This window comes from Cervus elaphus, chromosome 23 (genome assembly GCF_910594005.1).
Source record: "Cervus elaphus chromosome 23, mCerEla1.1, whole genome shotgun sequence".
In the NCBI taxonomy this organism is placed as follows: Eukaryota; Metazoa; Chordata; class Mammalia; order Artiodactyla; family Cervidae; genus Cervus; species Cervus elaphus.
In genome coordinates this window covers 18,870,217-18,889,712 of record NC_057837.1, presented here as the reverse complement: position 1 = coordinate 18,889,712, position 19,496 = coordinate 18,870,217, and the positions used below count along the sequence as shown (strand labels likewise).

The window sequence follows — 19,496 nt, the reverse complement described above, 5'->3', positions numbered from 1 at the left end:
GAAAATACTCTTTTCCAAAGAAGGCATATATGGATATGTACAGTTGATTCACTTTGCTATACCGTGGATATTAACATAACACTGTAAAGCAACTATACTTCAATGAAAAAATTTTTTAAAGAATAAAATAAATACTCTTTTCCATTATTGTTTATCATGAGATATTGAATATAGTTCTCTGTGTTGTACACTAGGACCTTGTTGTTTACCCCTTCCATATATTTAACATTAGTATTTGAATGCACTTACCACTAAAAATACAGACTGTTTCCTAAGGAAAACACTAAGAAAAACCACTAATAAGGTACCCTCTTTCTCAATCATTTTCACCTTAATTTCTACATGCACAAAACTCATGCAAACAGAAATTAGCCATCCTATGTATGTCAAAGATAGCCTCAAAGACCAATGAACCGAAACCCATGAGGTACAGAAAGGAAACTTTTTGAAAAACTATCTTTTTTTTCCCCCCTGACATTTGATTTTTATGTCTCAATTCATTCTCCACGCTGACATTTCCAAATTTCCTTGTTCTTCTCATCAAGACACACTGTTTTCATTTACTTCATTTGTCTCTGCTCTGGTTCCAGAGGAGATAACATTTCTATACTGCCAGACATAAATTTAAAGTCATCCAGAAATATAACCTAACAGACACTGTACTTACATAATGACAAATGTTATGTTATCTCATAAACCAAATGTCCAAGTAACTAAAAATTTATGAGTGAACTAAATGAAAGACATTTCTCATCAAATAACAAGGAGAAATGTAAAACTGAAGCGGAAATACATTGTTTTAGGATGCATACTACTTCTAAAATATATAATTTAATTTCAAATTTTATGAAGATGTTAGGAAAACCTTGACCCTTAAAAAGAGAGCTTTTCTAGAATTATGGAACTTGGGATGCAGAGAAGCCACTCACCTCTATGAGTCTATCACCAGCCTTCAGCCGGCCATCTTGGATGGCAGCACCCCTTGGGAGGATGTTTTTCACATAAATTGGTGCTGAGCCACCTATTGTTACATCCCTGGAAGTGATGCTGAATCCCAAACCTTCTGTACCTGAATGTATAACAGGCAAAAAAAAAAAAAAAGTGAGATTTCACAGGTAAATATGCATAAAGATTTTGCTATTATTCTCTACTTCATCTTGACATTTTGTAATTTTCACACAGGTATCCATTTCTTTTAATACTTTAAAATTTTTAATAGATTTTCAAAATCTACTAAATTGTGGCAGGTTTAAATGGTACATATATGAAGATTCATTAGTCTAAGAAGAAATGGGAACATACTCAGACAGGTGAAAATAATATACAAATATGCCTGCTGAATGTTTTTAAATCATTGATTATGGAAATAAACAATTTCTACACACACACACACACACAAAACAAACCCTTCTGTTAAAATTCATAGTATCTCAAATATCAAGGGTTATTGTGAAATAATGGTATTTAGATTTGAAGGGTAGGCAGTAAAGAAAAGGAAGAGAACAAGTCCAGGGAGACGGAAAAGACACAGTGAAATGTTTCTAGATATGGATAACAGGACCTCCCCAAACTGACAGGATAAACCATATTATCTTTGCCTCAATCTTTGCTAATTCACCTAAATCTTACCATGTATATTTCTTTAAAACAAAAAAAGCAAATTGCCCATCTGAGATCATAGTTACCAAGTCTGAGGATCACCATCTAATGCTTAAAGATACTGAAACCAATGAGACAATTACCCATCACTGTGCTGGTTTGTATAATTTCAATTCCAGGCTCTTTGGCAGCTTTCTCAACAGGCACCCTTATAAGTTCAATACAGTGAAAAGTTCAATGCAATAAGTTCAATATCAATGAAACCAACAATGCAGCGAGTCAGAATAACTCAGGATAAAGTGTGGAGATAATGACAAATTTCTATTGATTCACAGAATTTTTATCTCTTCCAATGAGGATTAATTTCTACCAGAGTTTCTTAAAGAGTTACTTTTTAATTCCAGTTAAAATGACATGAGGACAAATACTTGTTCATAAAGGAAAAATAAAGATATTTGTAAAGGGGTGAAAAATCTTTATAGAAGAATTCATTAATTGAATGTAGCACTCAGTAAAAAATGGTAAGTAAGGGTTTGAATCTCTAGATAAACAAACATCCATGGGAAAATAAATATGAATAAAAATGTGCGTTAAAGAAGAAACAAAGTAGAAATGAAAGAGACACAGAAGTACAGAACAGACTTTTGAACTCTGTGGGAGAAGGCGAGGGTGGGATGTTTCGAAAGAACAGCATGTATATTATCTATGGTGAAACAGATCACCAGCCCAGGTGGGATGCATGAGACAAGTGCTCCGGCCTGGTGCACTGGGAAGACCCAGAGGAATCGGGTGGAGAGGGAGGTGAGAGGGGGGATAGGGATGGGGAATGCGTGTAACTCTATGGCTGATTCATATCAATGTATGACAAAACCCACTGAAATGTTGTGAAGTAATTAGCCTCCAACTAATAAAAAAAATAAAAATAAAACAAATAAATAAATAAAGAAGAAACAAAGTAGAAATGAAAAAAAAAATGGTACTTATAACAAAACCTACTGTAAATATTCTCAAATTCAAACAAAACATTCATTTATTTCAAGTCTGAAATCACTTTAATGTGCCTGGGCTGTTAATTTCTTAAGTCTTCTGTGAAGAGTTGAATGGCATATTGTCTATATGAAATTTTCCTAATTATTCTGCTGGGACTTTTCCATATGTCTCTGTGCTTTCATGAAACTCTAATGACTTGCAATAACATTTATTAAGAAAGAATTCTAAATGATTCTCCTTCTGTAATATTAATTTCTATGAACTACAAAGACTGATTGTTATATGAACCTCAATACTATTAAAATATCAGCAATAACCCCTAAATCTGTAAGCCAAAAGTTCAGACAATGACCTTTCAAGGAAAGATAAATAGATATCAATTTTCATTTAGCAAAGCCAACAAAACATTTTGCACTGACTGAAATACATCACTGACCTTCTCCTCTGACTTTATTAAAAAGCTAATTTCTACAAAAGAGCAGGGTACTTGAGAATGCCAAAATGACAATAAATATTAAGAAATCATAATTATGGAAGGAAGTACATAGGAGCTATTCTCTTTTGACATGTTATATGACATAGTTCCAAAATTATGCCAAAGAATCATTATAACGATTGACCTCAGTTTATAAAGAGCTTCTGTCATTCAAATTGTATCAGTTAACTCTGAATTGAATTTAAAGTTTAACACTGACAAACACTATGTTTTTGATGTACTTCCCTAAATATGTTAAGTGCAACAATAATAATTAGAAAAAAATAGTATCTATTAACTAGAATGAAAGCCTGTTCAACTTCAATCACTAAAGCATCTATATTTAGTACTAATCAAAGACAATGAGCATTCTTTGCCACTGTTGTTTAGAGTGAACATAGTTTTTTTTTTTTACAAAATATTTGTAAGTACTGGCAGAATGCACAGGCAGTTTCTGCCTTTTGCCATACATTCTCATATTTAATAAGCTAAAATCAAGCCAGATCTATGATGCTCCATATCAATTATATAACTCAAGGTCAGAAAAATGTTTAAAAGAAAACCATTATTTCTATTTTATGTTGATCGAGCATAATCTTTCTAAATTAGCTTCTGTAACATAGGCAATTAGCTTCTGTAATACATATAATCAGATATTTTTAAATATTATCAAAATAAACTATTCATTTCTGTATTCAAAAGAGTGATTCTTTTAATGGAAAATAAAATTTCACTTCATTTAAAAAGCTCATACTAGATCATAAGGTGGTAATATAATAATTGTATGGGAAACTGTAATTAAACAATGAATATGCCTATATCAGAGTAAAAAGGTAGAAATACTTAAGAACTAACATCTCTATAACAATTGAAAATATTCTTCCTCTGTTGAGAGACCCCCAAGCAGAATTTTATGTTGTATACAACTCTATTTGTGTTCCTTGATATGCTTGTGCTTAAAAACCAAGTCCTGTCATTTACCTGATATTCCTGTATTAACAGGAGAAGAGTTTAAGCTGATATGATTCTGTATTTGTAAGGGGCTTCAAAAGTGGAGTGAGGCTGTCAATTCCTGATCAGGTCAACCAAGTATTTGGAGGTTAAAAAAGCCAGTCACCAGAAAGAAGGCTTTTGTGGTTCACATAAAGTCCAGTGAAAGAGTATGATTTAGGAAGGAAATAGGAATCTCAGAGTTTACAGCATCGGAAACCCTACACCAGATGAAAAGAAGAATGGTCTCAGTGTCAGGATAGGGAAAAGGTTCTAGTAAGAATCTGCCACCAATGGCCACGTGACTTGCAGCAATCGCTCAACCTCTCTTGGGTTCCTTTCCAACTAACCGTGAGAGATGGTTGACCTCATAAAAGGAGAAACATTCTTTATAATGACACCATTTTGAGGGACATGATTTAAAAACACATAAAAATGCTCAGCTAGAAGGGATGATTAATGGCAGCATCTGGAGGGGACAGTGACAGGGAGTCAGAAAAGAGCCTAGCAGTTTGCTTGCTCTGAGTCATGGGGAAGGTCAGAGCAGACACACACGTCCCCTAGCACGCAGGGATTCCTCATCTGCAGGTGGAGATCCTTACAAAACACAATGATGTAAGGCATGGGTGAAGTATTAGCCAGGGCCACTCCGATTCTCCTTGGCACATTAAGAAAGGGAAGCAACAGGATATTCCAGAAGAGCAGGAGACAAGGGACCAGGGGCCTCGCTTCTCAGCATTCCACCAGGAATCACCCACAGCTTCAAAGGTATCAATCCCTTCCCATCACCAAAAGACAGACCCAAAGTGGAGGAAGGGCCTCTGGTTCTCTTGGACATCAAATGGGGCACTCAAAATAGTCAAAGCCTCCCTGTTGCTTTGGGCTTGATGGTAACATCCTGAATCCCATTTCCTTCACTGTCAACAACTGTACTGCAGTCATAACCACTACCCCTTTCCTAGAAACATCTGGTTTATAGCCTTATCCTCTGAACTTGTACGTGTAAATTTTTATACAGCAAAGGGAATCTGAAAAGCATGAAAAAACACAACTTGAAATACTTTCTTTAAAAGTCATGTCAGTTGTAATAATGAGATAAGACTTAAGGTGCTTGGGGTTAGTTGACAGAAAGCTGACTTGACGGGAAGATCAGTTGTACCTTTCTTGAGCTGGATGTTAAGCTTCTTGCCTATTTTTTTGGTGTTGTAACCACTGCTGGGACTGAACACATGGTGTGCTGCAAGGGCGGGAGCGGCAGGCGGCTTTCCCGAGGGCTGCGCGCTCTGAGGTAGGAGTCGGGGGTGAGGGTCCGCGTGCTCAGGTGGGGGGTTCAGCCGGGACGCCCTGGGCAGAGCCTGCGGCCCCGCGCTGGTCACACCCCTGTGATCCACATGCTGGCTGTCCGGGCTGAAGCGGCTCGAGTAGTAATTGTTCCTCTCGCTTTGGGACAGTTGTTCATACTGCTCTTTATTGGCTGCGGGAACCACATGGAACCAAATGATGGATGTCCGCATGGCTTGGCGAAACATGTGTTGTGCTCTGGGTTTGAGGAAGAATGGAAAGTTAGCAAAAAAAGACTGGCAGACTCGAAGGTACTGTGAACTTAATTAAGTATATGCATTAAGCAACAAGAATGGACACACTTTGTTGAAACTAAAAACAACCCCAATATAAATTTTAATTCTCAAATTAAAAATGACAAAACTATCTACAACTACAGTTGAAATGCTGGGTCTTGCACTGTCAATCATTCGGTTATACTGTAGCTTTAAGCATAAGAGGTATTATCATTTCAATATTAAGAGAAATTAAATATAACCTCTCTACAATATTATCCAATAGGACTTTTGAAAATCATTATTAAGTATTTCCTTGCAAGGAGACCAATCGAGTTTTTAAGGAAACATACTTAAAAATACACTTAGAAAACTATATAAAGTGACTATCCATTATTTATCAGAAAAAGTAATCCAAGTCTCTACATGCAAAAAACCCCTCAAAAATGCCAACGCAGCTTCAGAGACCCAAGAGCAGTTGGTTGCAGTGCAATTCCCAGACCAGTATAAGAAGCTCCTCCATTTCATCTGGATCCCTAGTCAGGTCTTAAACCGGATCCTCACGATTCCTGTTCATTCTTGCCTTATTTGATAGGAACTAGAGAATTTGTAGCTTTTTAATTGAGTAAGGGCTTGAATCAAGATAAGGAAAATCTGCCTGCTTGTCAAGTTATGTGTGACAAAGTTGGTAGTGTGAGCTAAAAGTATAATAAAAACTAGCAACCTGGTGAATTTTCCACAAGGTGAGGAAGTTGCCAAATTGTAAAGCCTAAACTGGGCCCATAACATCTGAAGGAGTGCCGTTAGACTATAGTCGAATGGTAGTGATTACCTGAGGTTTGATGAAATTTTTAAAAGCTAGAGAATGGCAGAAAATTCCCCTCTCCAGCATGAAGGCACAGAGCACAGACACATGGTCCGAGGCACTCCCATCACCTGCACTCTGTCATGCCTGATGCAGAAAAGAGCAGCAATGAGGCAGCCCACACTTACTGTTCAAATCTTCTATTTCGAAGGTCACCATCATTAATCCTGACAATGCAATCATTCTCATGAAAAAGGTTTTCTTGTTCAGCTTTACCACCTTTCTCCAGTCGTTTTACTAATAACCCCAGGGTTCTGGAACATTAAGAATGCAAATCGTTACACATGTAATATTGCTACTGTGCACAATACCCTACTGCTTTAATGTTGGTATTATATTTACAAAGGCTGCCTAATAAAGGGGTGTATTAAATCACTATTCAGACATTTTATAATAACACCAACACAAAAAACATGATGGTATAAATGGTGCATAAAAAGGGATCTTTTCAATAAATATGAGCAATTGTTTCTGGAGTGTCAGAGTCATGCTTCTGAAATACAGTGTACACCTCTCTCTATGCTTACAAACGCTCCCAACACAGCCGGCCTAAAGACTCAGTGGCTGAGGCAGCGGGCAGAGTGAATGAGCATGGATTAGTGAGCGGTCTGGCAGTCTTCTGTTTCAAGCCAGCTGGTACAGTGCTGATGGCAACCCCATCTTTCCATGAAAGGAAAGGTAAGGAGGAGAAGCTCACCCGGGCGCATTGCACATTTGAGAAGGAGAATTGGGAAGATTTCAAAAATAGAAGAGTTTCCATTCCTGGCATCTGAATTTGATATTGCCTCATGTTCTGATATTCAAAACTTGTTAAGTCTTCCAGAAGTACGTAATTTGTTGCCATTATTCCCTTCGGAAGAAAATAGGAAGCCAGGGACAAATTCCAATCTTGGCAGTCACCATTCAGCTCTCAGTGTTAAGTCAAACTTCAAGTAGAAAGAAAAGCCCAAGTGAACTTTTAGAGACCAAGATGAAGGGGGGAAAAAGATTACTGCAAATGTACTTGGTCTGGAGCACCAACTCCTTGACTGACAGGATGGACATTCTATATACCCCATAGAAACAGCAAACACTATATATGATCACAGCTTCATAAGTAACAGGAATCCTCACCTTAGTCCTGATGCTCTGATTTACTGTGAAGATTAGCATCTATTCTGTATCATGATCATGTTAAAATTTTTATGAATTTATTTTCGGCTTGTCCCAAGCTTAGATTTTCTTTCATAATCCTAATATTTAGAGACACAAGAAATGCCCATATGGAGACTAGCATTAAGAATCCTGCATAAATTAAAGTTGAAGACACCAAATTTCCAATCACCTATCTGTATTTTCCAACGGAGTACAAATCTGAAGTATGTACTGTCCAATAGAAAGATGCTCCAATAGATAGCATCCTTCTTTTAAACCTTTGAGGTAACTGTTGCTGCTGATCTCATTGCCCTGTCACTGTTACTTATACACACATCTTATCTCTATTGTTGCCCTATCAGCTCCTGGAAAGTGGGGAACATGGGCCTGAGCTTGTCGTAAGGTCTTGACAAATGAAAACTGAATGAATGGGTGCTTAGGTTTATCTGAGGCAAACAAGTCTCCTAACAAGGTTTTGCAAAATAGAGTAAGTGAAATAAAATGCAGAATCAGATCCTCTTTTTCATGATGGTATCATTTATACCAAATACAGGACTGAGCTGAAATTCACTGAGATGAAGGCCCTTTTGTTTTTTGGTTGTCATTCTACAGTTTAACCCTGTTTCTTTGATGAATATTTACTGAGTCACTTTTAATGTCATTCTAAACTTTATTATTAAATATAGTGAAGAGGCACAGTGTCTTACTATGGTTAAGTATACCTACTGCAAGAATAAGAGGAGATGACATTTAAATTGCCTTTGGGTCATGTTAATAATCGGGGATTAACATCTACTAGTGTAAGAGACTAAGAAGCTTGGTGACTAGTGAAAAATATGACGTGTGTCATTGTTAGTTACTTGCCATCATATATTGGAACTAAATCAATATAAAAATCCTCTAAGCTCAAAGGTAAGAAAAAGTACACTGAGCCAGCAGCATGAGACCAGAGCCGTCAGAGTCCCTGCTTGGCAGGAAGTGAGAACTTACTGTGCATCACCAAAGTGCACGGTAAATGTAAAGTGACTCCTAAAATGTAAGCAAGCCCACAGTCTACCTTCCCAAGCTTCCCTATGATTTGTCTGTGTCTATGGGCTTCCCACGTGGCTCAGTGGTAAAGAATCCACCTGCCAATGCAGGGGACACAGGTTTGATCCCTTAGTTGGGAAGATCCCCTGGAGAAGGAAATGGCAACCCACTCCAGTATTCTTGCCAGGGTAATCCCATGGACAGAGGAGCCTGGTGAGATACAGTCCACGAGGCCGCAGAGTCGGATGGGGAAGAGTGACGGAGCACACACACACGCATGGGCAACCGAACAAAGTGTTCTATCCAGAGGCATCACATCATTAAGATATGCCCATGTCTCTGCTGAGTGTTCAGGACAAAATAAGAAGAGAAATCAAACTGAATCACAGTTATTGGCAATAGTGGAACCAGGAGAAGACGTGGGGCCACTCTGCCATCCAAGCATCAACGTGAGAGCACAGCAGAAAAAGAGGCCGCCCACAGGCAATCCTAACAGAACCACAACTTGGTATCACTTCTGGTGCTAAAAGCTGCCTCAAAGGACCAACAACAGTTCTGTCAAGTTCATGTGTTCAGCCCCTGAGTAAAAGTACGCCCTACCAAGAGTCACTCCAGTTAATTAATTTTTAATCAGTGAGATCATGAGCAATGTCTCAATACAGTTACAACATTGCTGTGATCTCGTGTCTAAAAATAATTATGTTTTTATATATTCTGAAATATTTTGTGTATTCTGAAATAGAATATTTTTAGGGAAATGGAGAAAGTCAGACCAAGTTTAATGGAAATTACTTAGCAGGTAGCTAGTATCAGTCATTTGTTTAAATTTATAAATTTATCTCCAATAAAACCTTTCAGTATCTATAACAGTTTAAATAATCTAACTTGGAAATCTGTAATTTAATTCTACAAGTGGCATTAATATTCTTCAGATGAATAGGTCCATGGATTTATATTCATCTAGATAATCATTTTTCTTTTCTTAAATCTACTTTTCCCCCCATGGGAATCATTCCAGGATAATAATATACAGTAAAAAGGCCTGACATGCTTCATTCATAGAATGGCTTGTCTTTCTATACAAGCCCTCTTATACAACCAAATGCATGAGTAATCCTCACGTACAGTAAAAATGCTACAAATCAAAAACAAGTATGCTATCACATTTACATGAAATATTGCCAAAGTTTATTAAACGAGGTTTTAGAATCCAACATTATTCAAGTAGTCGCAGAAACCTCAGAATCCTTTTCTCAGCACTAGAGACTAGACAGTTGATGGGGTGGTTGAGGGTGGTGGGTAGAGGAGCAGAAAGGGAAAAATTTCACCCTGAGTGACAACAGCAAGAGATCAGCGAAGCAACAGAACAGACTGAATTAAGGAGATGTTAGTAGCCTGCTGATTTCTAAGTACTTGACCACACTATTAGAATCATTCTCATCAAAAGAATGGATTAATTGAAAAGGAAAATGGTACAATCTGCAAAATTATCCCATTTGCTTCACTAGGTGAAAATGATTACAAAAGGAATGGGAATGAACGATCAAAAAAAGTTCACAGGAAAATTGAACCGATAACATAACAGCCAAAATGAGAATGAAGAGGACCCTCTGAAGGGAAATCAATGGGAAGTAATAACAGAGATTTTCATCTTCCTGGAATGTTGTGTCTGCCAGCAGAGATATCTCCACCCCCCCCTCCCCCCCCCCCCCACCCCACTGCCCATGAAAAGGCAGCTCAGATAGTATTTATAATTAGAAACAAATTTTAGGAGTCTATTTTGCAAATTCAACCAGCAACTAGAATTCCCTCTAAAGGAATAAAGAAGTGAGTGCCGATGCTGTTGTGATTCCCTTAACACCCTTATTAGAGAGAATAATTAAAGGTCGTGAAGGTCAGAGCATTTTGGCATGACTCTATGCCAGGGTAGAGAGTAGTTTTCCTTCTTGGCAGTCAGTACCGGAATTCCTCATTAGGGGCAACCACTTTTCATCGGAAGGAACCACTTTGCGAAAGACAGAAGAGCAAGGAGAGGGAGAAGAAGAGTGGGGAGGGCAGTGGGGAGGGGAGGTCGCCTGGGGAGAGGACCAGGGGCCGAGCACCAGCCTGACTGTGCAGGAGGACGAGCAGGTCATTATTAACAGAGCAGGGAGGTCAGTCAGGGAATCCACAGCATCAGGGCTCGGGGTTATATGGGGCAGCACCTCTTCACCTCCTGCATGAATCTAATGTGAACCTGACTTGGCAAGATGCTTTCTGGGCAAGTGGATTTCTTCTGGTAAATTGAAAACACCCCCAAAACTACCTCTTTTCCCTGGTTCCTCTATCTTTTTAAAAATTTAGGGGAAAACACACTATGTACGTTATGTACAAATCCCACTTCTGAATGAATTTCCTACATTAAAATATATGTAAATATACACATATTTCTTTGAAGTCCTTCACCATGGCTTTTGTACAATGTTTCTTACCCCCAAAAGGGGGCAAAGAAGGAGAATACAGCCCCAGAGAGCCAGCCTTGGAAAGGCAGCATCTCTGTACATGATTTTGGATGCATAATTAGAAATTTAACTGCTTAGATTATATTAAGGATTGCACCACTACATTTTTACAAGGTTCATTAGCCTAATTATACACTTAATTAAAACAAACTCAGTCACACATGTTAACATTTTCAATCCTAAGTATAAATTACAGCCAATGATAAAACTGAAAATAAGTAACAAATGTTTTATTGACATCTAAATTGGCTGAGCAAGTCTGAGTTTTGCTTTGATAACGTAAACTCCACAACTGCCACCCAGCTGTATGGAAATGATCATAATTCATCTTAATAAAAGCTGACACAGTGTAAACACCACAACTACAGCAAAAGCAGAGAAGGCGTGAGCAGAACGAGCTCCCAGCAGCAGGACCCTCTCTCCTCACTGAGCCAGGGACAGTGGGCTGGAAATGACCTACATGCAATCCCTCAGAACCACAGTCAGGACTCCAAGTTAATAGAAAACATCTTGATTTTTTCTTTTTAATCTTTAGTGGAGGAGATAAAGTGGACCAAAACATGGTAAAGTGAAAATAGAGAATTCCTTAAAATTAGGGCAGAAATGATAGTCATCATATTACTACATTTAAAGAAACAAGTTGTATCTAAATGTAAAATACAACTTTTCTCTCTAAAACAAATGCACTTAATATGTCCCCTTGATTCAAACAAAATGAATCTGCAGCTGAGAATGAACAACTGAAATCTTCCAGACAACAGGATACAGATACAGTAAATAAATTGTGTTTGGGGGGAAATGAATTGAAATAGAGTACTCAAAGTGCAAGAGGACATTTATTCTTTTAAAAGTGAATATTCAACTTAAAAACTCTAAAGTGAACGGAAATATACAAGCCTCAAATAAAGCTCTTCTTAACACCTGAGCTGTTTCCATGAAATTCAAATTGGCTGTAATTCTTCATTAACAAATACACCCAACTACCTAAATAAGTCTGTACTGAAATTCTCAAATTTATGATGTAACAGTAAATTTTCATCTCACATTCATGATAGAAGAGATCATTTTGAGATCATATTCCACTATTATACAGTCTCATTAGCACTTGCGTAGACAACCAGAACACCCAGCATTTGGAGGTAATCTTAAAGTGCATCACAGGTAGGTAAGTAAAAGGTGAAATGTCAACACCATTCTTATTATATTAGCTGCCACTGCCAAATACCTCACTAAAGGAATTTTACACGCACTTTGTAAGCTCCTGTATTTTCTTATTGAAACCATACAAAGTCACAGGAGCGTACCAGCCTTCAGATGTGAAGACTGAGGCTAAGTGAAGGAAACCTGCTCAGGCCACACTTACTTGAAGGACAGAGCCAGGAACTGTCCCAAGTATCTTTGGTCTCAAAAAAGTTGCCATCAAGATGCATCTCTTAGCCTGGACTGTTCCTAACAAGCCCTTGGCCAATAACACGAAGACTCAGCATGTGGTTACGGCCATCACTGACTGCCACAAAGAGGGAACACAGCACAGGTAACTGGGAATTCTGGAAAGAAGATGAGCGTTCTGTTTTTGATGTCTTATACAGCAAAAAGTAATATAATAAAGGTTCAGTGACCTAAGAGTTAAAACTAACACTATTTATAACTCACGGATGTATTAAAGGAGTCAAGTTCATAGAATTTCACTGAACTATTAAGTAGATGAGTATTTTTCTTAAGACCTTCCAAATATGTCTACCTACTACTCTTTTATACAGAATAGTTAAAACTTAATAAACACTTGGGTTTTATTTGAGACAAAAATTATTCAATTATGTCCATTACAGAAAAGAGAGAAGCAGGCTGCACTTTATTAAAAATAATATGCTTTAAAAAATAAAATAAAGAATAAAATTTAATTTAAAAAAGAATAATATGCTTTAGCCATATGTGTTTCCATAGGGGAGAAGATTAAGAATGTCTTCTATAAGTTAGACTGGGACCAAATAGAAGAATAATAGCTAACCTAAAAAATAATACAATGCAATTTCTCGAAAACCTCCAACAATTTCTCTATTATTTACGGAATCAAGTCTCACAGGCCATTCATAAAGTGCTTTCTAAGAGCCATTTCCAATACACTCTGTTTCAAATCATTATTTCTCAGCAAATCACACACATTTGTATGGAACATCTTCCTTTCGTATGTCCTCTTCCTGGAAAGAAGATCTTCTCAGACATCACTAGCATTGAGTCATATATTTCCTTTAAAGAACAGATCAAGTTCCATTGCCTCACAGCTCCACTTCCTCTAAATCCTACCACACACATGCATCAAGTTCTTTGGACACATAGTATAGATCTCTTTATATAATACACATTTCTCAATTAGACTTTTAAGTCCCTTAAAACTACAAAATCTTACTATTTCATAAGCCCAGCCCCGATTTCAGAATATACATTTTATCTTGCTTTCTAAATATTTAATATTACAGCATAATCATATTCCTAAGTAATTGGAAAAGCTCGGGAAAACTTATTAACATCAAGCCAGGATACATCCTTATTGTTTCATTTCTAATGTACATCAGATATTTATTTTTATATGTATTTTATTTCAATAGCAATGCAGAGTTAGTAGGGATAGTCACAGTAAGCTTCGCTGAGCAATATTGTTGGGCTAGGTCCTAGAAATATAAAAAATTTTAACATGAAACATGATTTTTCTGCCAAAGGAAATGACAATCACTTGGCAGAGCCATCCTGAAAGTAGTAGCACTTGTGATTTAAATAAGGAGGTTATGTTTGACATTTAAATCAAGAGGAAATGAAATTATATGTGTGAAGTGAAAATTGATTTCAAGGTAGTGAAACTGTGAATAAAGAACTCTGGGTGGGGATCAGCTAATTTTGTATTTTTGAATAAAATACAGGATGATAACTAGAGAAAAACAGAGCACCAAGGGGTATCAACACAGACCCCCCGTGCAGCCATTTCTGTCCGCTTTTGCTTTTAGTGCCCAAGGCAGTGGCTGGGGGAAGGGCAGCCACAAGCCAGTTGTCACTAAAGAACATTCAACCCACTCTAGAAAATGACCTTTTAAAACTGATCCAGCAGAATCTTTATTCAAAAATCTTCATTATACCGCAGGCCAAAATAATACCAAATACATAAGCAGCTTTAAAAATTTCTCTAACATTGACTTCACGTTTTTTCCAATCTCCCTGAATTATGTTTGATATTTGAGATGTTTCGCATCGAGTTTCTTCTCTTTAGGATATATAATTCCCATTCTGTACTGTTCCTTAAAACTTTTTGACTTTGAAATTGAAATCAGAAAGCAATACTGACATGTATATGTCACTTTTAGAAAAATAAGTATTCACTAAGTGTTATTCAATTAATTACATCTCCAAAACTGAGAGGGGCCCAAGTACGACTGCAATTTTGCACAAAGAAACTTATTCTCAGAAATTTCAACTTACATCCCACAAATATATATTCTCATATTCCCACTGGATAATATATGCAATTTCTTCACGACTTCCACTTAATTTCCTCCTTTATGCTATACTGCATTGCTTAATTTGCCCTCACAGTCACCATGGAGCTGATGTAGCTTCCTTCATAAGGTGTCATCTCAATTAAAATCATCTTCTACAACAAGCCAGCTTCAGTTACCTAATTCAGACAACCCCTCCTCTATCAACTCACAATGTCGGCATTTATCACATAATTATAATAGTGTGAGTTCCTGGCTATCACTCCATCTTGACTGCAAATCCCTGGAGATAGACCATGTCCCATTCATCCTTGTTTCCCAACACCTAACACAGTAAATGCTTGGGAAGGTTTCTGACAGACTGGGAAAGAATTTACTTGTCAGCATTTCTGAGAACAAGGGAGATGGGTGTCTCTGGCTCCTGAAGATTGGCGTCTAGAATTCTGGATGAGCCCCCCTGTTGTTCTCTGCATTTTCGGCCTCACTCCAGAGAACCAGGAATGTCAAGACAATGAGGAAGCTCAAAGACACATTACAGGTGTTAGGGGGAAAGAATTCTGCTCCGTTTCCCAGTATGAAAATTGCTGATGCCTAGAAAGGGTTTATAAAGAATCTCATTGTCTTAATCTCTTTGTCCCTTGTACAAGAATGCTGTACAGGATTTTCTTCATTACACTGCCAAATCAACAGGGATTAAAAATGACACCTGCTAGTTCTGCAAAGGGATCCTTGTCTAGTTGAATGAGTTCTGTATATCAAAATGAAATGCCATGGTAACCAGTATAAATACCTTCCACTGAATTAATCTGCAGTAGATTTATTTTTCTATCTTACAGTTTTTTTTGCTTTAGGCTTTTTACCTATCTATTTTATCCCAATATCCTTTCACAATGTAGAAAATGTGTAATAAATGGCAGAAAATAATATGTTTGAAATACTGGTTCAAAGCTGGTCCATACACAATTAAGTCTCAGTTGTGGTGAGTTCTATTCCACAAGCAGTTAAAGGCACACTGGTACTGGGAAGCTATCATCCATGCATTTTACCCTCTTAGCTTATTTTTCTACTCATGAAATAAATGGAAAAGGGATTTAACTTCTGAGGTCATTTAAAATTATAATTTTTAAAGGAGATAAAGGCAAGGGCCATTTTGAAAACAACTGAGCTCATTTAAATAAAAGTTCTTTGACGAAAGTTCAGTGTTTCTCTAGAGTTTTAAAAAAAGAAGAAGAAAAGAAGGGAAAAAAGTAAAAGTGGTCATAAGTCTGTGAGTTTAACACCCTGCTCTCAATTCCAGGAGAATTTCACATCATGTTAGATAATGCTCACTTTCAAGCCTCCTACTCCAGCAGAGTTCTAGGTAAATCAATGTATCAGCTTCCAGACCTTCCATAAGGCATGTGCTTTACCAGAAACATGAAGTCTGGACACAGCACTGTCAGGAACATATACTAGGAAGGAAGTGCAATTGTTCAAACACTTATTTTAAAAAATTAAACAGATAATTCAGTCACATGCCTGTAATTGACATTCCAATGTCTCTTACAACATACTAGATGCTTATAATTCCTTTGCAAGAGTTGAAAGAATGTCCTATGTTCTCACTCACTGGCCTAAGGTGACTTTCAAGCTCCCTGTTTTCTTCTCCCAGCACAAAGGAAGTTTAAAAATAAATAGATAAAGGGATAACAATAAAAGAAAGAAGTTCAAACTAAAAACACAAATAGATCATAAATATGTTTCAGTGGGTAATAAGTAGATGGGTAAATAAGAGAGGATGAGATTAAAACTCAAAGGTTAATGCCTCTCCCCATGCCCCACCATGCCCCACCATGCCCCAGGAGGAGGCAGATGATGAAAGACTCATCAAACATTTGATTAGTTGATGTGATTAGCTGCAAAATCAGTTCTTAGTATTTGAATATATATAAAGCAAACAATAATTCTTTCATTGAAAACAAGCAGTAGGGTAAAAGAAACTCATGTAACATTTGACATTTTTAAGGATACATCTTCTATGAAGTAATGAAGTCATACTAACAAACGGTGCAAAATTGTGCCATTTGGGTGGACAGATTGAAGAGGAGACACAGATCCCATGGGAGGAAATAAATCTATAGCTTCTCTAACTTAAAAATTTTAGAACACAATTATAAAAATCATACAAAATTAAAGAACTAAACAAACATATAAACAAATTTTCAATGAATCATTTTCTATGTTATCCAGATAGCTTATACTGGATACATGTTTCCCAGAAAAATGCTTGAAGAACTTCCTTACCTTTGCACATTCAGCTGGAGTTCTGGCAATAAAGGCTATCATCAATTTGCAGCGTGGTAAAATGTTTGCATGGATGTGATGAACAATAAAATTATTAGAATAATTTAAATGCCCGATTTCTTCATCAGCCTAAGTGCTTTCTGTGATTATGATGCATATGTGTGAAGGAAGGCAAAGTGGCTCCCAAATGAAAAGGCTTCTATTAAGCATATGCTAAGTCAACACTACTCTACATCTGAGCAAAAATGAAGATAAAACACTGTACATTATGATTCAATTAAAAACCTGCAAGATACGTTACCTGCCGCCTCGAGCACTGAAAGGCACTACATGGATTCCCAGGGGCCCTCCATCGTTGGGGACTTGTACGAGCTTTACCATATCACTGTGAGACAATGATGAATGAGGGAGCATGAACATGTACTGTCACAAACCAAAACCAAACCAAACCAAACACAAGCCTGCAACGGCAGGACGCACAGTAAACAACAAGAGGACAAGACAAAAATTCCAAGGGGCACACACGCATATACACTCACATTCTGGAATAGAAGCATGGTGATGAAAGCACATTCAACACTACATACCTGCACGCTAGTCTGATGGCATGGGAGGGGAGCAATCATCAGAAATAACTACATTAAAAATCACCCAGCACATTGCTCTCGGACCACACTCTTCTGTATGGTCCAAGTTCACATTTTGTAATCAGATCTCTAGACTTGCACTGAAAATTTCCCATCCTAATATCTAATCAAGGATTATGAAGACTAATGGGCTAAAGATGTTTCCATTGCACAGCACTTTATAATTTACAAAGCGCTCCTGCACAGGTCACTTCGTTGATCCTTCCAATAGTCCAGTAAGGGCACAGCTCTGCCCTGGAGGTAGCCGTCCAGATAGGATGCCACCACCCTTGCTCCTAACATCCCGCCTGCTGTAAGCTCACTGCATATACAGGTGACACAAGCCCAGGGGATACCCATGAAAAATCAAACAATTACCTTAAGAGTGTTTGTAATTGAACGCTCAAGTCTTTACACTGTTTATATGAAGTTACATGACTTCATTTGTAGACTTCTACTACATAACTACAGTACCTTAATATTAATATCATAAGCCCAAATTTACTGCAAATTGGTGTAATCTAGAGAATGTAAATTTACTAAACCATTTCAATGAGATTTCACTTTGTTTGTAGGTATTTCTGTGGGTACAAGCATGGCACAGAAATCTAAACAGTACTGATCCAATGAGCAGTATTTGGAAATACTATTTCAACTAGATATTAGGTATCTAGTTTAAGGAAACCTGGACAAACATAAGTAACTACCAATGGACTTGATCAGGATCCCAGTACAGTTCTTATGCACTGGAAAATGCCAATACTTAAACTGTATGTCTTAAATGAAAACCTGAGGTAATCCTATATATTATAAGTACCCTAGTTATGTAATACAAAGACTCAAGAAAATTAAAGATAGGAATATCAAACAAATCAAAATTGAAAATATGTATATAGATTTAATCATTTATACTACTTAGGACATTAGTTAATATCCTAATTAGCTAAATTAAAATTGTCATATTGCAAAATATTTACTAAAGTAATACTATTTACATGGATATTTAAGTTTTTAATGTTTTCATAGAATGTCCTAAAATCCTATTTCAGATATCATTAATAGCATTTGAACATCTATTTAATGTCTGCTTGTCAACTAAGGATAGTATGGTATTTTTTATACATTTATTTATTTCATAGTCTTTCTCAAAAGAACTATGACAGTACAAGTATTTCTTAAATGTAATTACTTGGAGAGCACTGGGTGCTGAATATCCAAACATAATCTGACTCAGGACCCTGTTTAATTTCACTGAGAAAATTCTTACAGCCCTTTCTTGGAAAGCCAAGAAAAGACAAAATTAAGAGTCTAATAATTAATATCTCCACCCCAACTTTTACCCAAAGTCAAAGAAAAAATTTAGAATGACTACTCTAAGGTAACTCAAAGTCTTAAAAACATTTTCCATTCAAACATGACATTATTTAAGATAACTGCAAAGTTGTGACAATATATGAAAGTTTTTCTTTGACCTTTTATACTTAAAATCATGTTCAAGGTCCCTAACCTCATATAAGGTCCCCGTCAAATATCTTGAGAGATTCTATTTCTTCAAATCAATAAAAACATATACTAAAATGACTGATGCTTACCTGATCCAACTAGTTTTTCAAGTAAAGTATGTCTATCTTTTCTAATTTGGCAAAGTTGAAGGACAAACAAAATACTGACATACAAAAGCAACCTGAGAACAGTGACTGTGCCATGAACATGACAAACATTTTCAATCACATACTACTTTAGACTACCATTTAATAGTATTTGCCAAGGCATGAAACTCAGAGCAGGTACACGTGAATTTCCATGCTACAGTCCTAACATTAGATCATTAACTCAGTAGCTGAAAGATGCTCTTTGGAAAACAAACCAGTGCAAAGCATGTTTTAAATAAGCACAGACATTCCGCATGCCATACGATTTCAGAATACTTGCTGCCATCAGTGAAGCTACATGGATGTTACAA

General features: G+C 36.9%; 1 protein-coding gene across 20 annotated transcripts in view; it reads right to left on the bottom strand.

Annotated features, from left to right (window-relative positions):
* The window catches only part of PARD3 (par-3 family cell polarity regulator), a 556,192-nt gene that overhangs the window by 234,341 nt on the left and 302,355 nt on the right, over positions 1 to 19,496 (bottom strand). For all 20 annotated transcript variants that reach the window (XM_043885073.1, XM_043885063.1, XM_043885076.1 and 17 more), the window contains 4 exons: positions 17,209 to 17,292; positions 6,604 to 6,729; positions 5,214 to 5,593; positions 930 to 1,069 (listed from right to left, as the gene is read on the bottom strand). In XM_043885073.1, the coding sequence (XP_043741008.1) occupies positions 930 to 1,069; positions 5,214 to 5,593; positions 6,604 to 6,729; positions 17,209 to 17,292 (730 nt within the window). The remainder of the gene's footprint in view (positions 1 to 929; positions 1,070 to 5,213; positions 5,594 to 6,603; positions 6,730 to 17,208; positions 17,293 to 19,496) is intronic.